The 25,916-nt window shown below is 42.0% G+C and overlaps 1 protein-coding gene across 2 annotated transcripts in view; it reads left to right on the top strand.

The window, feature by feature from the left end:
• The first annotated feature begins 145 nt into the window (after positions 1–145).
• The window catches only part of EXOG (exo/endonuclease G), a 43,260-nt gene continuing 17,489 nt past the window's right edge, over positions 146–25,916 (top strand). The window contains exons 1-5 of one of the 2 annotated variants that reach the window (XM_020779781.3): positions 146–451; positions 6,664–6,813; positions 7,105–7,244; positions 7,981–8,057; positions 11,065–11,179. In XM_020779781.3, the coding sequence (XP_020635440.3) occupies positions 256–451; positions 6,664–6,813; positions 7,105–7,244; positions 7,981–8,057; positions 11,065–11,179 (678 nt within the window). In that variant the 5' untranslated portion in view covers positions 146–255. The remainder of the gene's footprint in view (positions 452–6,663; positions 6,814–7,104; positions 7,245–7,980; positions 8,058–11,064; positions 11,180–25,916) is intronic. The other variant, XM_020779780.3, reaches the window with a different exon arrangement.

Here is a 25,916-nt window from a genome sequence, read left to right as displayed (position 1 = left end):
CTGGTCGTCCAGGATCTCTACCAAGCTCTCTCGCCCGCCTCCCATTTCAAATGAGTCTCTTTTCCTCTCAGCTTTCTCCGACACGGTGATGGGAAGAGTCGACACGCGTGTCTCCTCCTCCTCCTTCTTCTGGGCTACCCATGTCTTCCGACGAATTTTGGCGCGCTTTCCCCTCCCCTGAGGTAACCTGAGGAGGCCGGCGTCTGAGGGGAAAGGAGGCGGTGCTTCTCTTCCGCCCACTCTCGCGGGCGGGTGATGGCGAAGGCCTTGGCCGCCCGTTTCACCCGGAGCCGCTTTTTCACCGGTTTTGTGTGTGGAGCAGCAGCCGGAGCCGCCGCTTCCGGGCTGGCCGCCCTGAGTCTCCTCAGGAACCACCACCACCCACCTCAGACCCAGCAAAGCCCCGCCGCCGCCGACCTAAAAGAGCGGGAGGAGGAGGAGGAACGAGAGGGTAAGGCAGCGAGTGCGCAGGCGCAGTTGGTCAGAGAATGGAGGAGGGGAAGGTGCGGGCGCGCGCGCGCCCTTCTTTTCCAGTCGAGAAGCGATTCTGAGGGTTTTTTAAAAAAAATTGGTGTTGTGTTTTTTGGGTGCGCATGGATTTATGGAAGAATACATGAAGACCAGATTAATTTACGAATTGAAAAGGGCTTTATCCCTTTCTGGCTTTTTTGTTCACATAGTAAAACCATCATGTCACACCCCGATGTAATTTAATAATAATAACAACAATAACAACAACAACAATGGTGTGCCCTCCGCTCGTTTCAGAGTCATGGCGGCCCTTTCTGTGTTCACTTTTCCCTTCTTTTGAGGGGTTAATTTACTCTTGTGTTGCAAGCCGCCACGTCGAAGAGGTGACAGTACTACCTTAAAACTGAGGGAACTTTTGGCCCTCCGGGTATTGCTGTGCTGCAGGTCCCATCATCCCTTAGCCTATGGCTGATGGGGGTTGTAGTCCGACAAGGCAGAAGTGCCAGATGCATGAAGTTTTGTCCTTTGATGGAAATTTTTTATCTCATCTACATCTGCGTGCTTGTGTGTGTGAGGGAAAAATATGCCCTTCACAAGAGCTCACTTACCTGTGTACTGAGACTGATGGGAGTGCTAATATAAGGAAGTCTGGGACATCGGAAAAATTCAAGTTTGTGGGTTGTGGATGTTTTAGATTTGCACAGAAATGCTACCGAACCTCTTGCTTTTAAGGGCCTTTTCACCCGTCAACTTATCAGTTTCTTCTATATTTATATATTTTGTGTACGCTGTAAAAGATAGTTTTGTGAGACTGGAGGAGACTATTTTTTTGTGGTACAGCAAAAAAGTGACATTTCCCTGGACTAATCAGGAAGCCTTCTAATTTTGAAAATTTCAAAATAGCTGTAAATTCTGCTCCACCATTGAGTCAAAATTTGGCTAGCCATAGGTATTGACAAAAATTAAAACTAAAATCTTTTTTAAAAAATTGGCCTTCAGATGGAATTTTCTTCCCAGTTGACAGACTTTTCTTTTGCAAGGAAAGGACAGATGACCAAATAATCTACCAAGGTGTAGAGTAGGACTAGTTATTTTTGTAATGCTGTGTTTCCAATGTTTCGTGTAAAATTTGTTCGTTAAGAGACCTCAGCAGTCTGCCTTTTGGCCAGTAGTTTTCATAATATGACACTGCTGCTGATGACAGTGATCAAGACAATAAATATTAAAATATGAGTTATGTACAGTATGTGCTTTGACTTTTGGAATGAAAAAGGTTTAGAAAATGGTTCAGAGATCCTCAGCCTTTTCAGGTGATCTGTGGAATGTAGAGAGTTTGAGAGTTTGAAAATATACTGCAGAAATCTATTTTTAATATTTCTTGCATTAATATGCCCTGTGAATTCTGGTTGTTATGTTTTAAAGCACACATTGAAATGATAGTGCACAATGGAATAGAGTACAGGTTTTCGTTTTTAAATTCTGTTTTTAGCAACTGGTATGGAAACAAGTTACATTTAACAGTTATTTGCCTTTGTTTGTGCAACAATAATACATTTTGATAGGCATAAAATTCTTTTGCCATGGCACAAAAATCAAACAAAGTAACCTATGATTTGTTCGTAAATATAAATTGAATTAAAAATAGCATCCTCCCTTTTTCTCCCTGCATACAATAAAAATCAATCAGCACTGTATTGAGAAAGTAGTTTTCTCTGACTCACACCAGTAGTTAATTGCTGCCAACGACATATTTTTCATTTTATGGTGGCTTAAATGTATCTGTATTACTGTTATCATAAAAATCAATCTGAAGTGGTAGGCGAGAGGTTATGGTAGGCAGCAGATGGTCTTTTTTTACTTTTGAAACACAGACAATGTTGTGTGATAAATGAACAGGTTCTCATCAACCTTCTTCTGAAATTTTGTGGTGTTTGGTGATTTTTTGGGGGGGTTGCCATCTTTTTTTCTGGCAGGGTTCTTCTGCTGTTAGAACTTAGGACTTTTTCTTGTTACAGTTTTGGAAAGTGTAGCCATGTTAGTCTGTGCAAGCATATCAGGCAAAACCCAAATCTTTTCAAGCAAAATCCAAAATATTTCTTGTTACAGTGGACTGAGTTTCCATCTCTTCAAGTGTTTCCAAGTGCCTAAGGGCCCCTGTATCCAAGGGGGATCCATTCCACAATCTACAATGGATACCTTAAACCAGGGGACATCAACCCCTGGTCCATGGCCCGGCACCAGTCCGTGGGCTTCCTTTAACTGGGCTGCGGACACGGATCTCTGCCCCCCTGCATGCACGGGGGAGTGTGTTGCACTTGCGGAGGGGCATGTCATGCTTGTGGGTGGTAATATTGCGCTTACGGAGGGGCATGTTGCGCTTGTGTGCATGCGCACGAGTGCAACATGGCCACCCGCAAGCACGGCACGTCCACCCACTCTCAAAATCTGCCTGGCTTCTAATTTCAGCCCAACCTGGAGCAGGAGCAGCAGCGGCAGCACCTACAGAGGTGCCTCGCTTAACAAGCACACCGTTTAACGACAAATCCGCATAGCGACACGTTTTTTGCAATCGCTAATGCGATCACATTGCGATGTTTTAATAGGCAAAACATCGCATTGCGATGATTGGTAAGCGTTTTGCTTACCGATCTTCGCATTGCGATGTTTTGGGAAAAGCTGATCGGCGGTTCCAAAATGGCCACCGGGTCAACAAAATGGCCGCCTGCAGCATTGGAGAGATGATCGATCCCTGTGGCACCCCACAATTGAGGAGCCACGGAGCTGATAAATTCTCTCCAAGATGGACTCTCTCGGAATGGTCCTCCAAGAAGAACCGGAGCCAACCAAGAGCAAGGCCACCAATTCCCAACTCCCCAGGAGGACACTGTGGCTGATGGTATTAAAGGCGGCTGAGATGTCAAGGAGGACCAACAAGGATATTTTGCCCCCGTTGGTCTCCCTCAGAAGGTCATCAAGCAGGTCGACCAATGCTGTTTCCATGCTATGGCACAGCCTGAAGCCCGACTGGAACGGATCCAGGGCATTGGTCTCATCCAAGACAGCATGTAGCTGATTGGAGACCAGGCTCTCTACTACTTTGCTAAGGAAGGAAACATTGGCGGCAGGCCTATAATTGCCTATGTCATCCGTCACCAAGCTCAGTTTCTTCCTAATGGGCCTAATGAGTGTCTCCTTGAGGGCAAGGGGAACCCTGCCCTCCTGGAGAGACCCATTTATTATAGCAGTGATCCATTCGGTTGTTATGGGCCTGGCCGACTTGATTAACCAGGCCAGGCAAGGGTCAAGGGAGGAGGTGGTGGCACAACAGCTGTCAAGCACCTTGACAACCTCAAGTGACATCACTGGCTGAAAATGGGTGATATTCATTGGACAAGACAGAGCGCTGGATGTCTCTGCTCGATCTACTGGCTTCAAATAGGGGGATAGATCCCAGCGAATGGCTTCCACTTTAGGCCAATCACTGTGACCAATTCCAGATAGGTCACATACTCTACAGAATAACTCCACCTGCTGATTGGAAGCTTCACTTATCCGGACAGCAAAGTAAGCTCTCTTTGCAGCCTTTATCTTAGAAAGATAAAGGTTGGACACGATCTTGACAGCTTTTAAGTTATTTGTATATATTTGTATGTTGTATATAGAGGTGTGGTAAACCGTGGATAACAGATTCAGTGGATATGGGGGTCCCTCCTGTAGTGTCACTTTACATGCTCTGGGGTAAGCCAGTGTATAGGCTAGAATATTACACAAAAACTAGGGAGACCCAGGTTCAAACCCCCTTGTACATGTGAAGTTCACTTCCTCTCATTCCAGACTATTTCATACAATTGTAGCGAGAGTAAAAATGGCAGGAAAACAAGGTTTCGGAATCCTTGAAGGAAAGGATGTAGCAAGATAATAAAATTTGCTTGTGTTTGGTCCTTAGGATTCTTATATGGGATTGACCCTGGCCCCTCAACCGTAGAGTGCCCTCCCGTGGGAGGCTTAATTGTAGGTTACCTCGTCATCATTCCGGCACCTAATCAAAGCATATTTATTAGAACCTTGGGAGGGAGGGTGTTGAAGATCCTGGCCTACGTAGGCTTTAATGCAATGGGTTTTAATGTTTCAATGTTTGAGTGCTTCCTTTTTGTGTTTAAAGTGTTTTTTTTTAATCTTACATTCTAAAATAATTTTATACGTCTCTGTAACCCACCCTGAGATCCTGTGATACAGGGCAGGCTAGAAAGGTTGTAAGTAAATAAATAAATAACTGAAGACGAAGAAAATGGAAGTTTCAAGATAAACTGGGGTAAAGAACTGCTGTCAAATCTCTTCTGACTTCTATTAAACATCAAGAGATAAGTGAGACATTGAAGTTTACCATTGTCTCCCCTTAGTGAGTTTCCATGGCTGACAGGGATTTGAATCCAGGTCTTATGAGTCCTGTTACAGCACTCTGTCCACTATACTACACTAGCTCTTAAAACAGTAGGTAAAAAGGAAGGGAGTAGAGAAGGCTCTCCAGATTTCAAATAAGATGGCATTGACAGCTGAGCTAGAATGAGGAAGGGCAACCAGTCAAAAAACTGGCAACAAGGAGAGGCCCCGTGCGTTTTTTTTAAAAAAATTTCTACAGGAAGGCCAACATGGTAATAATTTTGTTTATTATAATATTATAGAACGGTCAGTTGGGGCTGAACAAGCTCTAGCTTGATGGTAGGCTCCAAGCTCTCTGGATAGGAGGTGCCAGGTTCAATCTTCAGCCTTTCTGAGCAGAATTTGAAAAGACCTAGAGATCTGTTGCCACTCACCGTAAGTAATGCAGATCTGTATTGATTAATGAACTGACTTGATATAAAGTAGTTTCCTAAGGTCGGTATGCTATCGCAAATTGCCACACGGGATAGAGGAATTTGCAGAAGTGGTCGCATGTTGACGAGGACCAGCGCCTTGCCAAGTAGCTATAGTCAAGTCCATGACTTCTGGTAATGTGATAGATAATATACAATAGGAAATTGGCCTATGCTTCCTATAGTTTAGGTACCGTTTATTTAATTAAAACGTTTACATCTTCAACTACAATTGCAATGCTTTCGATAACTCAGAACCGCAGCAACAAAGACATCCAACAGCAATGAACCAACAACAGAAGCAGCAGAAGCTCGTCTTGACCGTAATTAATTTTTACAAAATCCTATCCGGGCAGGGGGAAAAAAACCCAAGAGAAGGAAATGTGGCCGCATTCTAGGCATAGCCAAAATGTCTGCTCTCAAAAACCCATTTCTTGGCCACTTTCAGGATGCAGATGAGGCTGGCTGGATAGTTCAGTGAGTTGTATACCTAGCTGCAGAGCCAAGAATTCGAAGTTCAAGGCCACACTGTGCCTCGCAGGGGAAGAACCAGCCTGTGTAGAGCTGGGCACGTTGCACCACCTCAAAATGCCCAGAAGAAGAGATAAAATGCTCTCAAGTACATTGAACTGCTGGATAGCTCAGTGGCTTAGGTCTCTGATCGTGAAGTCAGAAGTTTGGAGTTCAGTTCTCCACTGTTCCTCGTTAAGAGCGGCTGGACTTGATGATCCATAGGGTCCCGTCCAGCTCTACAGATCAAAGGTTATTATTCTATCTAGAACACCCTGGAGAGGTGATTATAAGCTGCCCATAGAAGAGGGGTTTTGAGAAGAAGGAGAGCATAAATCTACACTATACTCTTGAAGCCACCCTAAATAAGGAGGTTTTATATGGGAGCTATGAACTGCTGGGTAGGTCAATGATTTAGGTATCTCATAATTCTGTGGTAGAGCAGAGAGTTTATATGTCGTTGGGAGTTTGATTCCTCACTGTGGGTCCTTGACGGGCTGGACTCAATGATCACAGAATCATAGAATTGTCATAGGGTTGGAAGGGACCTTGGAGGTCTTCTAGTCCAACCCCCTACCCAAGGCAGGAGACCTCATTCCATCCTACACCTCATACCATCCCGGACAGATGGCTGTCCAATCATTAAAATATCACAGGGTTGAAATACAGTTAAGGATCCATGGGCCCTTCCAGATCTCCAATTCTAAGATTGTAAGACTATTTAAGTCATATGACATGAATATAAAAAACCCTCTTCCTGTTCCTTTGGCTCCGATGTACTCTTGTAAACTCTGTAGAGGGTGACATTTGCTCTGTGCTTGTCTCTCAGAACCTGTGCCGGTGTCTTTGTTGGAAAAGTACGGATTTCCTGCAGCTGGAACACAGACAAGATATTATACCAACCATGCACTATCTTACGATCAGACGAAACGCATACCCAAATGGGTAATTGAACATATTTCCAAACACAAGACCTTGGGTAAGTTAATCTTATGTTCTTCTATCTATTTTTTTTAAACCTTTAATTGCTTTGCGGGTTAGAGGTACTTCACTAGCCATTCATCAGTACAAGTACTACTTAAGATGACGAGGTAGAAAAGAGGATAGAGCTTATGAAATTATTGGATTCACTGATTAACTTTGCCAATGTTTTGGGTGAATTGTGCCAGGATCCTTTTTCTATTTTGCTCTTTCTGTCTTCCCGTGTGTATCCGCGTCTGTCTGTGTTTTGAGGGAAAGCTTACCAAGTTTTTGGTGTCTTGTTTCTCAGGCAACGCAGACAGGAAACACTGTAAATTTAGACCAGATCCTAACATCTCTCCAGTGTTCAGCGCCATGAATGAAGACTACATAAGGAGTGGCTGGTCACGAGGTCATATGGCGCCAGCGGGGGATAACAAATACTCACCAGTAGGACTTCTTTGTAATTTGGGGCTTCTTGTTCCTTTGAAAGGAAGGGGAAAGAATGTTGAAAACCTGTCAAACCTTATTGTTTTCAGCAGAACTAAATAGTAGTTCAAGTCATGGAGTTGCAAAAAAAATCCAGAATTCCTGAACCTGTAAAAATGGTCTGTGCATATGGACCAATGTCTTTCTTTGTAAGCACTTCATAATAAGCAGAGGAAAAGTAGCATCCCATCTCAAATTTGTCCAGTCATCTGACTTTTGAAGCAAAGTAGGGTTAAGCCTATTTAATATTTAGATGCAAGAAGTATTGGATGCTGTAATAGGGAGAGTCTGCAGTTCTGTGCTAGGGCAGATCGTTTACATGCAGAAAACCTCCACATTTCCAGCTAGGCTAAGTAAAGAATTTTGCCTGAAACCCCAGAGAGCCTTTGCCAGTTAGATTTGGAAATGCTGGGCTGGCTGGACCAATTCTGTGAATTCAATAAAAGCCAGCTCCCCGTCATTCTAAGTCAGTACTCATAAAAAGTAGACAATGTGAAAATTCCCTTCTTGAAATGTAGCGTCCCATATGATGGCATGATAACAGAGCATGTTGTTCTCTATGTATCTGTTCTTGACAGTTGTCAGTGAAAGAGCCATACTTTAGTATTTCACCATTTTATTCTGTGTAATCCTGAGTGCTTACATAGGTCTTGATCCATTCAGAATTCAATTAATGTTTTCTTTCTTTTTAATATAGAAGGCCATGGCAGAGACGTTCTATCTGTCCAACATTGTGCCTCAGAACTATGAAAATAATGCTGGATTTTGGAATAGGTGGGTTGCTACTTGATCTGTTAAATGCAGCATTAAAAAAAGGGGGGGGGGTTTACAGGAGGCGAAGCTTCCCGAGACTAAGGAACTAAAAACACGCAAACAGTTTTGGCCAAAATCCTATTATGGAGTTATGTTGGCCGAAGAGCAGGGGCATAATTGGCAACACCCATTTGGTGCCTGTTAACAAATCATTGCTTCTGTTCTTGGTCGTGTGCCAAGCTGTCCGCTTGATGCCCAGTGAGGAATTCAAGGGGCAACTTGTTAATTAGCAGCAATTTACTGCTTCAGATTATGCCACTGGCCTTCTGCTAGCCCAAATCTGCAACAGGATTTTGACTGTCGTAGCCATTCTCTGACCCACAAAAAATATTAGTACTTTGGCGGCTTAGCCAAAAAGCTCTTGCCAGTCTGTTTATGCACTGAGAGCAGTTGCTGGCCAAGGCTAGAAACACGGATGTTAAAACTTACTGTAGGGTTGAAATATTTATTTATTGAGATGTATTATCTGCTTTTTCCTGAAGGCTTACTGTGCACAACCATTTAAAGCATACAAATCCAATGAAATGGAACTAAATTTCTTTCTTAAAAGCCTCGTGGCGCAGTGGTTAAACTTCTGTCCTGCAGCCAAAACTGTGCTCACGACCCCGGGTTCAATACCAGGTAGCTGGCTCAAGGTTAACTCAGCCTTCTATCCTTTTGAGGTCGGCAAAATGAGGACCCAGCTCACTTTGGGGGGTGGCGCAATGTGTAGCCTGCATAATTAACTTGTAAACTGCCCAGAGAGTGCTTGAAACACTATGGGGCGGTATATAAGTAGCACGCTTTGCTTTTGCTTTAAATTCAATTAATTCAATACACACTGCCATGAAAGTAGAATTAGCTTGCTTCAAGAAGGGAAACAGTAAAATAGTTTGTTAATTTCGTACATACTGCCAGTAGTTGATTCTCTGAGTGGTCCCCTGCTTACCATTGATGTAAACAGATATTTTTCACATGGAGTCATTCAGCAAGTGGAAACAAAGCATCGTTTCCTCCATTCAGCATGATGCAAAGTGCTGTTTCCTTTGCTGTTAAAAGATGTGACGAAATGTTGACCTTCAATGATTTCGTAGAATGTAAGCAAAGAATCTTCACTAATAGCTTTCCCCAAAGGTCAAATAAAAAGCATGATAAAATTAAGGGAAGTAGCAGATGTAAACCAGAGTTCAGTTCTGGATTACTCTGTGACCATCTATTCATAGATAATCTCCCTGAATTTATCTGGTAGCGTGATATGCCTTTTTGAGCCTGATGCCCTATTTGAAAAAGATTGTGCTGAGAAGATAATGTCCCATAATGATCCACTTAAAATGTGATTTGGACCTAAATCCAGTGTCACACCAACACTGCATCAAGTAATTAAAGTATTTAACATTGTTTTGTGATATTTTCAACACTGTTATTATGATCGATTCCATGTTTTTATAATGGACCCCTCCCCCCCCACACACAATTTCTCAAGGTTTCTTGAATACAAGCCCTGAGTGTTTCTCAGTCCTTCAGGACCAGCTTTTAGGGCCACAAAAGACGCAACAATCACAATTCATTGTGTTGGATTCTGCAGTTCAACAAGTAAGAGGGTGGGTGGGACGCTGGACACAATCTATAGAACCCTATACAATCCATATGTCCCACTCTCTTTTATTTAACCTTCGTGGGGGTTGCATTTTCAAAATGTTCTCATATTACTGAGGAAATGGCTAAAGGTGGGTGCTTCCGCCCCTGCCCGGAGTGGGGGCATCAGGGAGACCTCCTCTGCCATGACTTCCCTAAAGTCCAGACTCCCCAAGCAAATGGAACTAGATTTTATTAGCATTGGGGAATGGAATGCAAGGATGGGTTGGGTGCCAGCCACAACCCCATCCTGCTAATTTTCTGGGGGCTGTGTTGGTTCACTACCTCGCCCCCGTTCAGCCTCCACCTGAACTGGAGTCTCCGGCACTGAGTTTGGGCTATCCTTAGTCTGTTGTTGTTGGTGGTGGGTCTATAGCCCTGGGCCGACACCTACCCTTTAAGAGGGAGTATTATAGCCCCTGCTCTTCACTGCTGTCCTGGTCTCCTCTGTCCCTTTTGCTACCACCTCTGACTCTTCTTTTGGCATTTCCTCTTCCAGCACCTCCATTGGGTTGGGCTGGGGGCTGGATAGCCTGCTGAGTTGTCAATGCCTAAAGGTGGGGTGTTCTGGATCTCCACATAGTCCTCCTCTCTGAGGGCACAGAAGACTGGGTTGAGTTCCTCCTCAGCTTCACCCCACTCGTCTCCCTCAGAATCAGAAGAGGGCAATGAGGCTTTCTCTTTCTCTCCCTCCTGCCCCCCCATACTTAATTCCCACGGGCTCAGTCCAGCCCCTGACTCCCTGCCCAGGTATGACGGGTGTTCCTTCACCTCCTCTCTTCCCCTGGTGGCCTCCATCAATCTGTCTGCACTGTCCTGGCACACAGCTGCTGGCGTCTCCACCAGGGGATGTGAGGAACACCCCCCCCCGGGACACTCGTACAAGAAAAATATTGCATTTATCTCATGATATGTAAAAATGAAACACTGCTTGAAATGAGAGGGGCAACCCAAATTAGGTCTATGCTTTACGCCACAATGTCTTCACAAAAACGTGACAAGCAATCACGGATGCCTACGAGAAGATATTTGGCTAGAGTTTGGCTTCCCGCTGTTGAGGGTGGGTAAATATTTGTAGGAACAATGGAAAACAAAGCAAGAAAATTGAACTGCGATCAGGTTGCAGAGCTAATCCTCCGTGTAGGAATCGACTGAAAATTAATGCTTACGTTTGCCAGTTTCTGAGGTATATTTACCAATTATGCATTTTAATTTAATATGCATGGAAAATGTTATATTCTCGCCCTCCCCCAAAGGTACCTTTGCCCTCCTGTTTGTTGTAGGCATGTCCGGATATTTTTCTCCTTCTGATTCCAACCCATCTGTTTACTCAGTGTGTTTGGCAAATTTACAGAGTAGAAATGTATTGCCGAGAACTGACTGAAAGATTTGAAGATGTCTGGATCGTTTCAGGACCCTTGATATTACCTCAGATGGAGGAGGATGGGAAGAAAAGAGTTACTTATCAGGTACGTGCTTGCATCTTGTACACCTTAGCCATCCATTTGGGGCACATCCTTTTGATTTTGTTGGACATTTTCTGCCGTGTAGATGCTCTTGCGGCCTCTGCTGAATGCAGTCTTGGAAGTGCAATCATGAAGGAGGTATCATTTCTGGAAGCACATGTGCCTGTGGTGTTTTTAATCTTGTTCTCACTGCTGTTGGGTACAAATACAGGATTCTGTGCATGGATTGCTGTGTCCAAAATAGGCCAGTGGCCCTAGTTGCTGAACTTAAGTCATGTCATTTGAGGAACAATAACAGCCTATAGGTAGCTAACAGTGAGAGTTGAGCACAGAAACTAGATGTGTTCTGTACATGGAATAAAAAAATTGGAGGATTTTAACGTAACTAATGTGCTTGACAAAACTTACCGTGTTTCCCCGAAAACAAGACAGAGTCTTATATTAAATTTTGCTCCAAAAATGCATTAGGGCTTATTTTCAGGGGATGTTTTATTTTTTTTCATGTACAACCATCTACATTGATTCAAATACTGTCATGTCTTCTTCTGGTTGCTACACAAGGGTGGAGGGCGGGGTTTCACGTAATTGGGGCTTATTTTTGGAGGTAGGGCTAATATTACGAGCATCCTGAAAAATCAGACTAGGGCTTATTTTCTGGTTTTGTCTTATTTTCGGGGAAAACGGTACATCTGGGATTGTATAGCTGTGGCTGTGTGACATGTTTAACTGATGTAATAAAGGTCGTGAATCATTTTGTATAAGGATGATGCGAAATGGAAATAAATACAGTGGTGCCTCGCATAACGAGCGCACAGTTTAACAATGAATCCGCATAGTGGATTAGCGATCGCATTAGCGATCGCATACCGATGTTTTAATAGGGCGAAAATCGCTCTGCGACGATCGGTAAGCATTTCTCTTACCGATCTTCGCATTGTGATGGGGGAACAGCTGTTCGGCAGTTCCAAAATGGCTGCTGGAACACCCAAAATGGCTGCCGGAACATCCAAAATAGCCGCCGGAACACCCAAAATGGCCGCTGGAACACCCAAAATGGCCGCCAGAACATCGCAGAATGGTGAGTTTTGGGCCCATTTGGAACGCATTAAACGAAGTGGGCTTTTCCGTTCCGTTTTGGGCTTTTCCGTTCCGTTTAGCAATGTTTCCCCATAGTGAAGGTTAATCCGGAACAGATTAACCTCGCTATGTGGGGCACCACTGTACAGTAGGACTCCCATATCTGCTGGGGATCGTTCCATGATCTACTGCGAATTCTTAAAACTGTGGGTGGTCGCAAACCCTGAATGCATCATACAAGGAGGTGGGACAAAAGCCACAAGGCCCACCCCCTCGTATGTTGTATATAGGGCTGCGGTAAACTGGATAACTGAAACTACAGATACGGAGATCCTACTGTGAATAAAATTTTGCATAGATTTGCATACTTTTGTGTAGTTATTGAGTTTAGTAGTAATTATGAGGAACGTTGAGGAGATGTTCCGCTCCGTGCTGTGAAATGTTTGTCTGCCTTCATGAAATGCTTTCTACACATTTCCAGGGCTGTTCTCATAGTCAAATGAGTTCGGAATTGGCCCTGGAATTCCAAGACAGATTGATTGATTGATTGATTGATTGATTGATTGATTGATTGATTGATTGATTGATTGATTGATTGATTTTTGGTGCTTTCTTCAGAGCAGCAACATACACTTATCCCTAATTCACAACCTCATTCTTTTGTCCGTCTATGTGGGTTTTCTTTAAAGTTAGCATAATATTGACGGCTTTAGATAGCTTTTTTGCCTTTATGGACCTCTATTTTTTTTTTGTTACTTTCTCTGGTGCAAGAAGGGAAACCTTCAAATAATTGGTCATGGCATTGTTCATTGTTCTTCTCTGGACTGTGGTTGTTTTATTTTATTTTCCTGCTCGTTACTAGAGGAATTAACCTTAAATATATGTTGATGCTGTTCAGTCCTTGGATTTGTTTGGTTTATCCGAATGCATATGTCATCAGTTTATCTGCCTTGCTGACAACATTTCTTATGAATGTAGATTGATTGCCACGGTTGGTTATTGGAATGTACTTTTGTAGAATACAAATATATGTCTGGAAATGTTTAAAAAAAGTCTGGCAAAGGAGAGTGCTCTTTGTCCCTGGAGGAACAGAACTAAGTTTTCCATCTGTATCTAGAGCAAATCAGAATGACAGAATGTTTTATACATTTTTGTGTTCCATGGAATGTTAGGGTGACTTTCATCCCCTATCATATTTTTACTTCCAAATCTATCCTTCTACAATATTTTTTCCTACTACGCTTCAGTCATGCTGAACCTAGATTAAATGCATAATTTAGAACTTTGTCACCAACAGCTGCCACAATCTGGATTTTCCCCCCCATGCATTTATTTTGTACTTCAGTGAAAATAACTTATTTGAGGCACTTTTCATTCCTGAAATGTTAGCATAGATAATCATAAATCTTTTTTACTTTATCTAAACAGGTTGCATTTAATGGGAAAAAAATTACTAGTCAGGTTAAGAACTAAAAAGGAGGTGTTTATCAAATTTACTGATGCTTTTTCAGATTACTCTGATGTATCAATTTCTGCTTCTCTCCAAAGCACCCCATTCTATTTCTGCATCAGTTTGAGATTTTATTTTAAAATACATTTGATTTTAATGTATAATTTAATATACATTTCTCCAAATGTTAGCATTTTCAGAGCATTTTCCCTTAATATAATGCATGTTTATACATTCATTTAGAGAAATACATAACTTTTTGTACTTAGCTCTTTAGTATGTAATTTGTATATTGTTGTTTTTAAATTGGAGAATTGCATGACAGAGTGTAAAGAAGCAAAATTTTCAAATGATAACTGCTTTCTAGTGTGCTGGTTGGTTCAGAAGGGCAGACAAATAAATTTCTGTCCCACCCCTAGAGAAAACTTACTGTTGCCTTAAGAGACAGAAATTATTTTTGGCTTCAGTACCATAGACTGGGAGTAATTGAACTGAGTGGGGTTCAGTAGGACCCTCTTATCTGTGGGATCAGTATTTGTTGATTCACTTCTTCTCAGTCAAAAAATATTAAAAGACAAATTCCAGAAATACATATTTCGAAAGATGGAGTTCCCAGAACTGGCCACTAGAGGGAACCAGAGACCATTACAATAGTGTTTGCTATAATCCACATTTTTCAGCATCCATGGAGGATGTTTGGAATCGATCCCTCATGGATACAGGGGTTATTTATTTATTTATTTGAGCAGCTATATAATAGGATTACACTGATGTGTATATCTGCCATAAACACTGCACCACTAGGCAAGAGGTCTTAGGGTTGACTCCCAGAGGCACACAAGTTCCATTTTATCAGTTTTACGTGTTTGGATGCACCCAGCTGTTTGTGAGAGCTTGTTGAAGTTTTCAGTGGCTTTTCTTGGTAGTCGAAATGCTACCTTTGACTGCACATCAGTATGTGTTTGTACAAGGGACTGGCAGACAAAGATGGCTTCCAGGTTAAGGGAGAACAAGTCTATACAGTATTATCTTGTTCTTCCTCCAGATTAGAGATTGCTCTGATTTGCTTGTCTCACGAGTCTTTGCATCTCTTGCTACTTTTAAGTGCTTAAAATAAGCCTCAATTAAAAAGGAAAGCATCTGTGCTCTCCAAGCTGGCCTTTCTGTTCTGAACCGCCCCTTACAGTTAATAAGATTTTTTGCACTGCGAAGCCAAAATTTATATAGCATATGAATTAGCTGATTAAGCACACACATTAATTAATAACAGACTTGTTATTCATTTCTAACTATTCAGTTATGTTTGACTTCCAGTGTTAATGATGTTGAATTAGTTAATTTACTTAGTTCTCAAATGGTGAAGACATACAGATGGTAAGTAGTACAAACTATCAATGTGAAACCTCAGGATTTTTCATTTGGAGAAAGGTCAGCTTACTCCATCTGCATGTTAAACCACTATGGAGGTACAATCATATTTTAGGCAGCATCAGTCGAGAAAAATCTGGTTTTGCTGACATTGGGGACACTTCTCCAGATTTTGAATGCCATTGTTTTATAATGGATTTATATTCCTTTACTGTGAACAGAATGTACTTTTCCATATTTTTAAGCTAAATGGCTTTTTTGTTTTGGTCTTCTGGATGTTTAAAAAGATAAAAGGAAATATTTCTGTACTATTGTTAGCCTTTAGATTTTGTGAGAAAGTGTATAGTCCATAATGAAACCCTATAATTTTACTAAATAACTCAACTTTATATGGTGCATTTGAAATGTTATATTGCTTTGGGAAAGAAGAAAGTACCTGAACACATAGGAGTACATTTACTATTTAGCACACAAGATTGGAATGATAAACATCTACCCAGAGACTGAGGCCAGTGTTTTTAAACAGAAGTGTCTCTGAAAGAGGAAAGGAAAATTAGGAAAATATAATGAGAGTCATTAGATCAGGTGTAGGATGCGGCCGGTAGGTCATATCTGGCCCTCACAAGATGCTGTTGCTAAAGGTATTGTGGTAGTACTCGATAGTGCTGTTGTTCCCTAGATTTGCTAATGCAATGCCAAATTAACCTTAAAATGTGTTAGCATTTATTCCTTACTTAAAGATTTTTTTTCCAAAATAATGAAGGCAAAGAGTAAAAATGTATTGTTCCTTAGATATTTTTCTAATAATTCATCTTGTAAGAGGACAAGAAAGGATCTGTCATCTGTGGATTAAAAGAGATGTTTTTATTTCATTTGCCTTCAGTGTTTTTCCTAGTTTGATGACTATCAAGAAAGCAAAAGCAAACTCTGTGAATACATGGAGCAGAATACAAAAGCCTTTTGGAATTCAGATTTCACTTAATGCTAACATAAAGAACTGCCTAAATTCCCTCTAACAGCAATGCTCTAACAGCAATGCTGTTAGAAGACAAAACAACAAAAAGCTCCCAATACAAACCATAATCCAAAGAGTGATGACAATTAGTTCTGTGGACAACTTTCATTGTTTGAGACAAAAGCCTTTTTTAAAAAAAAGGAATCTAATGAGCAAGAGAACTCTATGTTGCATTACTGGTAATCTCTGTTCTGTAAAGGATGCTTCTAAAAAGCTCAGGTGAATAACCTAACCTTGAAGTGGTACCCATTGGCATAATGTTCCTTGTAGAAAGATTCTTAATAGCTTTGTCCTCATTCAAGTAGCAGCTCTGGCAAACCAAACATTGCCTTGAAGATATGGAGCCAAATGGAGCCAATGACTTTAAAACCACCTGACTACTCTGATCCATCTCCTTATCCTTATCCATCTCCAGAGAAATCTATACATGGGACAGGGAGCAACAGTTAGAACTGGATATGGAACAACTTACTGGTCCAAATTTGGGAAAGGAGTACAACAAGGTTGTATGTTGTCCCGCTGCTTATTTAACTTATATGCAGAATACATCATGCAAAAGGCCAGACTGGAGGAATCCCTAGCCGGAATTAAGATTGCCGGAAGAAATATCAACAACCTCAGATATGCAGATGATACCACTCTGATGGCAGAAAGTGAGGAGGAATTAAAGAGCCTCTTAATGAGGGTGAAAGAGGAGAGCGCCAAAAATGGTCTGAAGCTCAACATCAAAAAAATAGTGATCATGGCCACTGATCTCGTCACCTCCTGGCAAATAGAAGGGGAAGATATGGAGACAGTGACAGATTTTACCTTCTTGGGCTCCATGATCACTGCAGATGGTGACAGCAGCCATGAAATTAAAAGACGCCTGTTTCTTGGGTGGAAAGCAATGACAAAACTAGAGAGTATCTTTAAAAGCAGAGACCTCACCTTGCCAACAAAGGTCCGCATAGTCAAAGCTATGGTTTTTTCAGTTGTGATGTATGGAAGAGAGAGCTGGACCATAAAGAAGGCTGGCCGCCGAAGAATTGATGCTTTTGAATTGTGGTGCTGGAGGAGACTCTTGAGAGTCCCCTGGACTGCAACCTATCCATTCTAAAGGAAATCAACCCTGAGTGTTCACTGGAAGGACAGATCCTGAAGCGAAGGCTCCAATACTTTGGCCATCTCATGAGAAGAAAAGACTCCCTGGAAAAGACCCTGATGTTGGGAAAGTGTGAAGGCAAGAGAAGGGGATGACAGAGAACGGGATGGTTGGACAGGGTCATTGAAGCGACCAACATGACTTTGACCCAACTCCGGGAGGCAGTGGAAGACAGGAGGGCCTGGCGTGCTCTGGTCCATGGGGTCACGAAGAGTTGGACACGACTAAACAACAACACTCTGATCACACTGATTTCATCTGATTCAGGAAGCTAAGAAGGGCCTGGATAGTAGTTGGATAGGGGGAACCACCAGATAATACTGGGGAATCTCTGGATTATTTGTACCTAATTGTTTATTTATGCATAGTATGTAATTATCTCTTCTCAGCAATGAACAATACAAATGAATCATGTTACACTGCCAAAGAAAAATAATAATCTTTAAATGAATAAAATAAATGAATTAAAAGCCCATGTTAGAAATCCGTGTTCCCTAAAAGCAGGTCAGCAACTCTTAACAGTCAGCTTTAAAGGCATTTTTCCTTGTCTTCATTTGTGAATGAAGACTATTTCCATCAGATTTCTCATTTAGTGAAAAAAGAGACAAGTGATTAAGGCTGAACAGTTGGCATGATGATGGATGCACAGGAAACTAGAACTAACTAGCCCAGGACAAGTCTAGAAGATATGGGAGCAGTGGGCAGGTTAGCTGGTCTTGGACTTGTTGGGGTGTTGGGATGTTATATCCTTGCTTTCTTTTGCTCTCTCTTCCTTTGTGCTTCCTAGAGGGACAGCTTTATCTTGCATCTCAGCCAACCTAGCTTCGTAGCACGGTGGGGCACACAGCAGGACCTCTGTAGAAGATCTCCAATTCTAGTCAGGCTCCTGCCTGAAATCCCCACTCTCTACCTAGAATTGACCGTCCTGGACTAGATGGGCCAATGGCGTAACTTGTTGCAAAGCAATTTTCTTGGCTTTTGTGTAACTTAATCTAAAGCGAGAAGTAAGGTGAGACACTTCATCCTTGGAAGCTGTAACGGGATGAACAAAGGGATCTTACTTGGTAGAACTGCAAAGTAAAGACACATCTCTTTTTTTGGCCTGTCTTGGTTTTGGAGTTTTACACTGAATTAAAATAAGAAATAAAATGTTAAATATTGTTGCAGGACACGCAACAGTGGGTTCAAGTTACAGGAAGCCAGGTTTTGGTTGAGTACCAGGGGGAAAAAAACTTCCTAATTGTTAGAGCAGTACGGGAATGGAACCCTTGAGCTCAGAGGGGAGGTGGTGAATGCCTCCAACACTGGAGGTTTTCAAGAGAAATCTAGACAGCCACCTAGCAGATGTCCTTTGATCTGGATTCCTGCCCTTGATGGCCTGATAGGACCCTTCCAACTTCATTATTCTAGGAAAGATTGACTTTTTATTTTTTTTCCACTATAAAAGCTACTTTTGCTTCTTAAAATTCTAAGGGATTATAAGAAAACAGGTTAGTTGTAGTTTTGGTAAAACACAAATATTTTATAATAGTACAACAGTGGCTGTGAACATGATTTTGGTTGGATAACGTGTTCTACTTTCCCTGAATCTAGTGACACTGTAAAACAGTGGGGGAGGGGACAATAGGTCCTAGTGGCATAATCGTGTTTACTGGCTTTCCTTTTTCTTGTGAAAATGGAATTTCAGCCACTACGGTTGCGAAAGAACATTGCCAAATGATTCAAAACGGAACGAGGCCCAGATAAGCCTCTGTGGTACAAAACCTGGGAAAGCAATCACACAGCACCTTTGTTCTGTTAATTATGTGAACAATAATATGCTACCAGTAATTGGTAGTAATGGTGATAAGCAGGCTTCCCTACCTGTCATGATTGCTTCCTCCCTCCCTCTCCCCCCCCCATCTTCATCGATTTACTAACTCGATGTAGCTGCTTTAATTGGCTGGGCCAAAAAAAAAAAAAATGGAAAATAGCATCCTCAAACCGAACAGTAAAGCTGCAGCAGAACCCTGTCATGTATTTTAGTATCAGTTAATAATAAGTGTGGGTCTGGCAGCCCTTGGGAGTTAGCGCCCCAGAAACCAATAGCACTTTCCCTGATGTAGTGCCATTTTCTGAAATAGAAAATGTAGGGCTGTGTCTTAGCGGTGACTGAAGATTTTCAGGCATTTAATTGTAAGCCATGCCACTGGTCGATTAGATATAATAAAAGAATTAAATGTAATCAGGAATATGTCTCATTTTCATTCAGCTACAAGAAAATCTCCCACCGTGTCACAGTATAGTAAATCTGTCCACAATAGAGTACATCCAACCACAGCAGAGGGTAATTTCCAAATGAGGATGGGACACTCACCTCCAATGTTTGTACTAAAGGGGGAGAGACATCGCTTCTGATCTTCAGATGGTAGTGAGATCAGGACCCCTTTTTTTATGGCCAGCCCAAGGCAAGGTTTCATTGATGGAAGAGGGAGACAGTCCAGCAGATCACCCAACGCCTTCTAAAAGCCTGAAGCTCATCTCAGCAGGATCTAATTGTGTTGAATAGTTCTTGCTTAAAAGTGGCTTTTTTGGTTGTTGCTGTTTAGTTGTTAAGTCATGTCCAACTCTTTGTGACCCCATGGACCAGAGCACGTCAAGGCCCTCCTGTCTTCCACTGCCTCCCGGAGCTGGGTCAAAGTCATGTTGATCGCTTCGATGACCCTGTCCATCCATCCTGTCCTTTGTCGTCCCCTTCTCCTCTTGCCTTCACACTTTTCCAACATCAGGAACTTTTCCAGGGAGTCTTCTCTTTCATGAGATGGCCAAAGTACTGGAGCCTCAGCTTCAGGATCTGTTCTTCCAGTGAGCACTCAGGGTTGATTTCCTTCAGAGGCCTTTTGGTAGCTGTCCTTTTATACTCTTTTCAGTACTGTATCCAGACTGGCAACTCACTCCTTATGCTGTTGATGTGAAGTAATCTGAATGATATGATGTCAACAAATGGTCCTCTGATGTCATCCAAGCAATAAAGCAAACTCATCTCAACCATGTGGGAATAACAAGCAATTCATTTAAAAACAAGTTGGTCCTACCCATAGCCTTTGTTCTCCATCTCTTCAGTGGTTACAGGTGTGGCTGTCTCATCACACCAGCTGATCTACATCCCCTTGAAATCCTGACCCACTTTGCCACACCTAAGTCACTAAAGCTCTTGTAAACCAGCCGGCTTCTTTTATGGACGCCTAGGCCTTCAACTCTGCCATTTCAGTGTATCTGTTCAACTCTTAAATATTAGTGCATTGTGGTGTAAGCAATTCTTACTTGCTCATTCTTTTTAGCAACCTGGCTTCCTATTAGGTGTTGGCAAGAACAAACATGCTCCATTTTATCACACCATTCTTATTTCCCAGTGTTCTAGTATCCTTTCCAGGGTAAATACTGACCATTTCACATTCTTAGTATCCTTAAAAGCTGGATCCGTGTTAGGGTTACTATATTCCAATGGGAAGGGACATGTTGAATCAAGAGAGAAGACAGTCTTAAGACCTAGTGAATTGATGGGCGAGATAAGATTTGTCGTGGGAATTATTCACTCAGACTTATACAACCTAACTCTTATGTTTGGCATCCTTTACATTTTTGGTGCAGATGGAACCTAGGGGTAGTGTGATCCTATAGGTTCGACTGAAGGGTTTTTCTCCACCTACTTTTTGGTTTGATGAGCATTCCAGAGAGCCCTCCATGGTTCTGATTAATCCCGTGATATATTTTTGTGGCTTCACTCTTTGCATATTTACTGGGAACTGATTTCTCGTATGTTCAGTGCAGCATACTTCAAATTTAGTGTGGATACCGTTGTAGCCTAAGACTGCAATTGGGAGGAAAGCGATGACAAACCTCGACAGCATCTTAAAAAGCAGAGACATCACCTTGCCAACAAAAGTCCGCATAGTCAAAGCTATGGTTTTCCTGTAGTGATGTATGGAAGTGAGAGCTGGACCATAAAGAAAGCTGACCGCTGAAGAATTGATGCCTTTGAATTGTGGTGCTGGAGGAGGCTCTTGAGAGTCCCCTGGACTGCAAGGAGAACAAACCTATCAGTTCTAAAGGAAATCAACCCTGAGTGCTCACTGGAAGGACAGATCCAGAAGCTGATGCTCTGATACTTTGGCCATCTCATGAGAAGAGAAGACTCCCTGGAAAAGACCCTGGTGTTGGGGAAGTGGGAAGGCAATTGGAGAAGGGGACGACAGAGGACGAGATGGATGGACAGGGTCATCGAAGCGACCACCATGAATTTGACCCAACTCCGGGAGGCAGTGGAAGATAGGAGGGCCTGGCGTGCTCTGGTCCATGGGGTCACAAAGAGTCGGACACGACTAAATGACGACGAAGCTGCATTTCATTCAGTGTAGTATATACATGAGTGGATGTAGGTAAGATTCTCCTGCCAGTGTTACTGCCTGTTTCTCAATGTGTTGCCTTTATAATGATCTGACATTAATAGATCCTGGAAGCTATTTAGGAAGAGTTTCCTTTCCTTCCCTTTCTTATTTCTTTGCTCATTCAGAAATCGGGAAGGTACATTGTCCCCCAACCTCTCTCTCCTCCTACAGCCATCCAGATTTTACATACAAAGCAGATCAATTTGTCTCTTGGTTGTTGTGTGCTGTCAAGTTACTTCTGACCTATGGCAACCTTATGAATCACTGGCCTCCAAGAGGCCCTGTCATGAACTCTGCTCAGGCCCTGCAAGAAAAAAAAGCTATGGGTTCCTTTACTGTTGCCTCTTTAAGACTTTCCTTTCTCTTACACATCAGGGTCCATTCTAAATTGGATATTTAGACCTTTAACATTCTGGTTATTGTGTGAGGAACAACTCAAATAATGTTGTAAAGATAGCTATCTTGCATGGACGTACACTAGGTATCAGTGGAAAGGGGCTTTACAGCCTAAAGCGATTTTCCTTTGCTTGATTGGTAAAGTTAGTTTCCTACCTCTGGTATTTGAGACAAGCAACTGCCCTCTTTTCTGGTTGCTTGCTTGCTTCCCTTTTCTTTGTTGTCGATAGCCTTCTTCCTCTGACCTCTGAACAACCATGGAGGTCTCTTCTGTCTGGTGGAGATTCCATTTTTCTTCTGATTGTAACTGCAAATCATAACTGTAAGTAAAGATACTTTTTTTTCTACTTCAAATGCTTCTAGAGTGACTTTTATCATACAAAGTACTAGTTTGTGTGGAAAAGAAACCAAGGAGCTGCTGTTGAGACTGGGACAGTCTCTCCACATTTCTGTGTTGCTGGGTGTTTTTTTTTTACCTCATACTTCGCTAACTGAAAAAGAAGAACCCACATTGCCCCATAAATAATAAATGAGGGTGATCTTTCCATTTGACCTTTCTTTCTCCTAAATAATCCAGAGAGAAAATACATCTCTGAAATTTTATGGACTGTGTGACAACAAAAGAGCATCAACAGTTCCCGAGTCATGCAAAGAACAATAAGAGTACCCTCCATTAATGTATGTTCAAGAGAACTGGATCTCTTTCTTTCCCCCCACCACCAAAGATTCTGATTGCCAGGCTAAATGGAAAGCATACCATGGTGAACTGAGGGGCTTTGTTTGGCAGAGGTAGACAAATGAATAAGGAGATTTGAGCTGCTGTGAGAAAGCCCAAAGTAAATTGTGCTCACGGACGTGGAAGTGGAGAGGGAATAGGGTTGAAGTTCAGTCAGCTATGCGAAGTAGTTCCAATAACTCCCTAGAGTTCAGCTGGGAGCATTCATGCAGTTTGAGAAGAGAAGGCTCAGATATGCCACGTCAGCACTTCTGGTGCCCCCCCAAGACACATGGCAACCGTATGGATCCTCCTTGTAGGCCACATGGTTTTGTGCAGCATGACAATACCCACAACTGTTTGCATCACCTGGTTCTGTCTGGAGCACATAGTCCATAGTATATGTTCAAGCACGTCCTCCAGAATTCCAGTTTTCTGTCGTCCTTGTAGTCAGCTTCACTGAAACGGTCCCTTCGAGTAGGCATCCTTCATCTTGAATCACAAAGCCTTGCAGGCAGAACCCAGGGCTTTCCTCCCTGCTTCACAGAAGTGGATTCCCAGAGACAGCCCATGCTAATTTATAAAGCCATTTTTTTCCTGTCGCTTTTCCATTTTGCTGACTGAAATGAAGTGTCCCTGCCATGGTTAATCTTGTTTCGTTAATCTACTATTGTGGTCTGAATCACTGGCCAAACCCAATAGTTTAAAAAAAATAAATGGATGTGTCAGGCAACTGGGCAAGCGTTTTCATAGTTTCCCGGTCTTTCTGTCATGTGGTCAGTCATGTGAGCAGGCGCACCATTAACAATGCAACCCAAGGAGGGGCAGGCACGTGACAGACAGCTTAGAGAACAGATGCCTTATCTTGTGTGGTGGCTGTCACGCAATCCACAAAGGTTAATAGAATTCCGGTCTGTGGGTCTGAGTAAGGAGATTGTGGGGCACAGAAGCTCACATTGAAATCAATCTGCTAGTCTTAACTAACGTGCCACCATGATTTGGTTCTGGTTTTACTGATATGTTCTTCAAAACAGGCACATGGCACTTGGAGAACGTGAAACTTCCCATGGCAGTAAAAGCCTTTGGAATCTGTTCATCGAAACGTGTGAAGAATAAAAAAATATTGTTCACTTGTTTTACCCTAAATGCAACCATGCCATTAAAGCGCGATGCTGGACTTACTATTTAATTATGTATATTTTGTTTCATTTGGGTTAATCGAAGCAAGTCCTGGTTACTGCCAGAAGGTCACTGCTGTTTTCTGTTCAGGTTGTTGTGCTTCTATGGCTGCATCTACAGCAAAAGGTGACTCTTTTCAACGTTCTCGTTTGTGTATGACTGGATGGTGTCACAAATGAAAAAAGACATGCAAGCATGGATAGTCTTCACATGCTCTTTATTCACTTACCGTAAGGGCGTATGTTCTCTGTCTTAAGCAAGCTGCAAGAGAAATGGAGTGTCGGATTTAAACGATAGTGATGTATGTGCAAGTTCGGAATGGTGTGGCTGAAGAGGGGGATCCACTAGATGGCAGTCGGGCATCAAACATTTCGAGTCCCGCGGCTTAACTGGCTTACTTCAACCTTGCTCGCTTGTTTGCTTCATTTAGGGCTCTCGGGGTGAAGAGCCGTAATTTCAAACCCACAGAGGGCTTCTTCACCAGAAGAACCGGGACCTTAACCTGGAAGCAGTACATCCTTCGGAGGAAAAGGCTGCTGCTCCTGACACAAGCTTGCCTCAATATGGATCCTGCAATTTAACATATGTTTGCTTTTGTAATTGGTCATTTGGGAGAGAGCATAGTGCTGTTTGCATGCCTGATGTCTCAGGAACTTTGCCCTGAAAGATTTGCATTGCCTGGAGGGATGAGGATGTAAGAGGAGAAAATACACTTTTATCTTAATGTGTGATCTGACATGCAGAGGTGGCCTGGTAACAAGCTCATTTATTTTCAGCGTGCTTGGATTGAGTAATGATGTGGACCAGTGCAAATTATTTATTTAAAGAACAGAACAACAAGAACTACTACTACTACTACTACTACTACTACTACTACTACTACTACTACTACTACTACTACTACTACTACTACTACTACTACTACTACTACTACTAATAATAATAATAATAATAATAATAATAATAATAATAATAATAATAATAATAATAATAATAATAATAATAATAATAATAATAATAATAATAATAATAATAATAGAGGCATTTAAGTCCAGCCTCCAAAAACCCATGGGAACATCAGCTAGAGATGATGTCAGAAAATGAGGAAGTCAAGATCTTACGGATCCAAAACGGATAGACACCTTGAACATAAGACACCAGACATAGTAATAAAACAAAGAAACGTCTGGATCATTGACATTGCAATTCCAGGGGATGCCAGGGTTTAAAATGAAGAATTGGAAAAATTAGCAAAGTACAGAGCCATCAAAACATCTCGCCTCTGGAAGAAGCACACTTCAATGGTCTCCATAGTTATTGGGGCTTTGGGAACAATATCAAGAAACTTTACTCAGTACTATAAGCAGTTGCACATTTCAGAAATCACACCATCAGAGCTACAAAAAACGGCAATATTAGGAATAGCAGACATACTGCGCCGATATTTAACAGATACTTGGGTTTTTGGTCAAAAGCAGTTTCAATCGAGACTGAAGGATGCCTAATTAACTAACTAACTAAGTTTCTATCTATCTATCTATCTGTCTATCTATCTATCTATCTATCTATCTATCTATCTATCTATCTATCTATCTATCTATCTATCTATCTATCTATCTATCTATCTATCTATCTATCTATCTATCTATCTATCTATCTATCTATCTAATCTCTGTTATGTAATACCAGTCAAGGTTTTTATATTGTTGCCTGTGTCTGGCATTTCATTGTCGTTGTAGTAGTAGTGGTTGTTGTTTGCTTTGTTGTTACAATTAAAATTAAAAAACAACCTTTAACCTGCAGAGCTGGAAAAGACCCTCCGGATCATTAAGTTGAGCCCCTCTCAAGGAGGCACAGTGGAGAATCAAACTCCTAACCCCTGGTCCCCCAGCCAGGGACCTAAACCACTGAGGTATCCAGCACTCGTATTTTTTTAATTTGGCAGTAGAGTTCACTTGTGGAAGCAAAA

This window comes from Pogona vitticeps, chromosome 6 (assembly GCF_051106095.1).
Source record: "Pogona vitticeps strain Pit_001003342236 chromosome 6, PviZW2.1, whole genome shotgun sequence".
NCBI classification, from domain to species: Eukaryota; Metazoa; Chordata; class Lepidosauria; order Squamata; family Agamidae; genus Pogona; species Pogona vitticeps.
This window is presented reverse-complemented; position numbering and strand designations above follow the sequence as displayed.